This window comes from Microtus ochrogaster, unplaced genomic scaffold, assembly GCF_000317375.1.
Source record: "Microtus ochrogaster isolate Prairie Vole_2 unplaced genomic scaffold, MicOch1.0 UNK14, whole genome shotgun sequence".
Taxonomy (NCBI): domain Eukaryota; kingdom Metazoa; phylum Chordata; class Mammalia; order Rodentia; family Cricetidae; genus Microtus; species Microtus ochrogaster.
This window is the reverse complement of record NW_004949112.1, coordinates 2,092,464-2,096,588: the sequence shown is the minus strand read 5'-3', so window position 1 is coordinate 2,096,588 and position 4,125 is coordinate 2,092,464. Positions and strand designations below refer to the sequence as shown.

The 4,125-nt window shown below is 51.4% G+C and overlaps 1 protein-coding gene across 3 annotated transcripts in view; it reads left to right on the top strand.

Moving 5' to 3' along the window:
- The window catches only part of Pih1d1 (PIH1 domain containing 1), a 7,374-nt gene that overhangs the window by 2,105 nt on the left and 1,144 nt on the right, over positions 1 to 4,125 (top strand). For all 3 annotated transcript variants that reach the window (XM_013353683.2, XM_026789145.1, XM_005366820.3), the window contains 7 exons: positions 719 to 812; positions 1,323 to 1,389; positions 2,105 to 2,284; positions 3,100 to 3,161; positions 3,250 to 3,331; positions 3,644 to 3,746; positions 3,917 to 3,992. In XM_013353683.2, the coding sequence (XP_013209137.1) occupies positions 723 to 812; positions 1,323 to 1,389; positions 2,105 to 2,284; positions 3,100 to 3,161; positions 3,250 to 3,331; positions 3,644 to 3,746; positions 3,917 to 3,992 (660 nt within the window). In that variant the 5' untranslated portion in view covers positions 719 to 722. The remainder of the gene's footprint in view (positions 1 to 718; positions 813 to 1,322; positions 1,390 to 2,104; positions 2,285 to 3,099; positions 3,162 to 3,249; positions 3,332 to 3,643; positions 3,747 to 3,916; positions 3,993 to 4,125) is intronic.

Sequence of the window (4,125 nt, the reverse complement as noted above, 5' to 3'; positions counted from 1 at the left end):
TCTTGTAGACCAGGCTGGTCTCGAACTCACAGAGATCCGCCTGCCTCTGCCTCCCGAGTGCTGGGATTAAAGGCGTGCGCCACCACCGCCCGGCCCATGGTTTTTTTTTTTATAAACAAAAATCTTCATTTTGCCCAAAAAAGGGTAGTTAATAGTATTGAAATTAAGGGTGTGTGTGTTGGGTGGGATCGGACCCAGAGCCTAACGCACGATAGACAAGAGCCACATACAGAGATACTAAATTTTCAGAGTGACAGTCCTTTCTGCACTGAACAGCCCGCAGTTGTTAGCGAAAGGCAGAAATGTAGGTTTTATTGATTCAAGAAGTATGTCGTTCCACGAGCCGCCTCAGGTCTTACTTTTGATTGGCTAGTTAGGGGGCGTGACTTCAGCTTTCTAATACAAATTGTCAGCGCGGGGCCTGCTTGAATGATCGGGCTTTGAGTCGTCGGAAGTGTGGCTACTTCAGTTCCTTGGTTACAGAGGCCGGAAGTGTGTCTTTCATTTACGCATCGGCCAAACAGGACCGATCAAGAGACCCAACACGCTTGAGGAGACAGTGCCTTCTTCGCACGGAACTGTAGACCATTACCAACACAGATCTTAGAGTTCTGGGTAGAGTGCGGTGTGTTAGAATCGACCGAGGTCCTGCAATAAACTGGCCTCGTTTGTCCGGGAAAAGTTCTCCACGTTTTGAACGCCTAGGACTTTTTTCCAGGGCCATGGCGGAGTCGAAGCTTCTGGCACCAGAGTTAAGCGATGCAGAGTCGATGGGTGATGAGACCGTGCGGTTTCAGGAGATGCTACTGCAGGTGCGGCCTGACTGGACTTTTGGGAATCTGGGTGTTTAAATATTTATACACTGGCGCTCAGAGATGCTGCTTCAGTTCCCAGAATGCCCTGCGGTAGCAAGGAGGCCTATGGGAATCGTAGTTGTTTAGCTCAAAGTTTACTAGATTTTAAAAGAAATGGAGTTGGGGTGATATTGGGAGTCCTGTAAAAAGAAAAGGGAGCTAGACTGTATAATATAACAAGTGAGCCGGGTGGTGGTGCTGCACGCCTTTAATCCCTGCACTGGGGATACACAGGCAGGCAGATATAATCTATGAGTTTGAGAACAGCCTGGTCTACAGAGTGAGTTCCAGAACAACCAGGGCTACACAGAGAAACCCTGATTCAAAAAACAAAAATATATAATATTAGTAAAAAACCTGTGCTCCCCAGCCATCACAGACGAGGTGTCCTATAAACATTTGGAAAGCACATGAGGGTTTTGACAGGACAGAAGCATCATGGAGGGTTGTGTTTTTTCCCCCTCACAGGCTTCCAAAGAGCTCCAGCAAGCCCAGATGGAAAGGTCAGAATCTACACAGATCCGGCCTCAGCCTGGTGAGAAATAGATATAAATATATAGGAACATATATGTGAATGTTTATATACTTATAGATGTATATACACATGTATGTATATGTGTGTATGTATTTGTGTGTGTCTGTGTGTGTACACATAGAGAGAGAGATTTAGAGTATCCCAGAGCAAGGATGGGAGACCCTGAGAGAGGACAGGAGAAACTAGGAGCAGGGGACACAGGATGAAGTAGAGAGATCATAACTACATACAAAGGCCTAGAAGTAGTTAGGTGAATGCACAGGTAGGAAGATCAGAAATACTGAACCACAGAGAGCAGAGCGGGAAAGTAAGAAAATGTCATGGGCCTGAGGGAGGTAGAGGGGAACAGAGGCCAGAGCCAGAGAGTGAGAGGAGCCAGCAAGAGGGCTGAGCAAGGAAAGGCCTGGCACTCAGCCTGGTGACTCCTGAATGTTGTTCTCTGACCATCACACACAACAGCCATGGCATGAATGCACATGTGTGCACACACCCACCCACATATACACACAAAATAAGTGCATGTAATAAAAATTGAAATGGAGAAGGAACTGGGTGTGGTGGTGAGGGCCTGTAATCTCAGGAGGCAGGAGTATCCCAAGTCTGGGCCAGCCTCGGTACAGAGTGAGAGACCTTGTCTCAAAAAAGGGAGAGGGTGGGTGTGGGGTGAGAACGAGACTGCCTAGGACAGATGGCCAAGATAAACCCACTTGTGCAGGTTTCTGCATAAAGACCAACTCATCGGAAGGAAAGGTTTTCATCAACATCTGCCACTCTCCCTCCATCCCTCCCCCGGTGGACGTGACTGAGGACGAACTGCTTCAGATGCTGGAGGAGGACCAAGCTGGCTTCCGAATCCCCATGAGCCTGGGAGAGCCACATGCTGAGCTGGATGCAAGTCAGTACCCTCAGAAGACACCAAGTCTCTTCCCTCAAGATCCTGCGAGTCTCTGGAGCTTCCAATCAGGGTTGGGAGCCAGAGCAGATTGACCCAGGCCTTCAGGGAACATGCCCTGGGGCTCTTCACTGAGTTAAGGAGGCTTCAGAGAAGGCTGCCTGGAACAGTAGTAGTCTGATCGAAGATTGAAGAGTTAACTGGGCAGTGGTGGTGCACACCTTTATCCCAGCACTAGGTAGCACAGGCAGGCAGATCTCTGTGAGTTTGCGGTCAGCCTGGTCTACAGAGCTAGTTCCAGGACAGCCAGGGCTACAGAGAAACCTGTCTCAGGAAAGATTTGATGAGGGTTTTAAGCAGAGATGACTAGTGAGCTGGACATGGGGGCTCACTCTTACAGTATTAGCTCTTAGGGTGCTGAGGCAGGAGAATTGCTGAAAGCTAGAGGCCACGCTGAGCTACATGGGAAATTGACAAGGGCCATGTCTGGGGGATACAGAGACTGATGGGCATCAATGAGGAGAGACTGTAAGTGTAGACAGTCAGGGTTCTCTAGAGCAGACATGAGCTTTTTCCTAGAGGTGGGCAGGATAGAGGGAGGTGGTTCTTGGGGCCACTGGAGAGGATCAGGGTCTGTCTTGGGGATATGGGCATCAACCTGGAGTTGAGCCTGGAAGCCAAGAAGGACCTGGTCAGAGTTGCCTGGGGAGTGTGTGCTGGTCTCACTTCCCGTGTCTTGGATCTGGTCCTTGGTAAGTTCTCGTTATGGGTGTTACACGGAGGGTTGCAGGGCCCTTGTTCCTTCTTTCTTTCCACAGAAGGTCAGGGCTGTACTGCCTATGATGTTGCCGTCAACAGCAACTTCTACCTGAGGATGCAGGTGGGGTGTATGTAATAGGCAAGGCCCGGGGAGGGTGCTTACCCCAACCCCGTCCCCACCATCCTGTCTCTTGTTTGTCTCACCTTAGAACAGCGATTTCTTGCGGGAGCTGGTGGTCACCATTGCCAGAGAGGGGCTTGAGGACAAGTATGGTTTACAGCTAAATCCAGGTGAGAGGCCCGAGGGCAGTGGGAACGGCCTGGATGGCACACTGGGAGAGGTGAGTCCAGTGTGTCAGCGATTTCCTCCACCAGCTCTCAGCAGGGGGTGGAGCTTTTCGGAGTGAAGGTGGGGCTGAGAAGGGGCGGGGTCAGGAGTCTACTGGGGGTGGGTGGGTGGTGCTAAGGTGGGTAGGACCTTCTAAAGTCAAGATTGCCAGGTCAGAGCAGAAAGTGTCTGGGAAGGTGGCCTAGCCTCTGTGGACTGGGAGGCACCACCTGAGGGAACCCCACTTCAGCGACCTCCCCCTCTGCAACTCTCAGAATGGCGCATGCTGAAGTATCGGCCTTTCCTGGGCTCCATCTCACAGCAGAACATTCGCTCCCAGCAACGCCCTCAGATCCAGGAGCTGGGGACCCTTGAGGGGTGAGCCTTCATGAATACCAGGGCTGATGACCATCCTGGGTCTTTTGGGATGCAGGGACAGAACCGAGACTCAGAGTTGGATGGAGGGAGGAAGGGACAGGAAGCCAAGTAGAGGGTACAGGGCTGTCAGACCAGGTGGTCACCCTCAGTCTGCCATTGTTTCCATACAGCCCAGAACGGCCTCACCTGAACCTTTGGTTGGAAGCCCCTGACCTCCTCTTGGCCGAAGTTGACCTCCCAAAGCTGGTGAGTGCCGGATTTTTAGTCAGAAAAGAACTAGAGTCTGGACACCCTGGGACTGGGTCAGGACATCAAGGAGCCAAAGTCCTGGGTCTGAGGAGGGAGGCTGGGCCTGGACTCTTGGGTCTGAGGAGGGAGG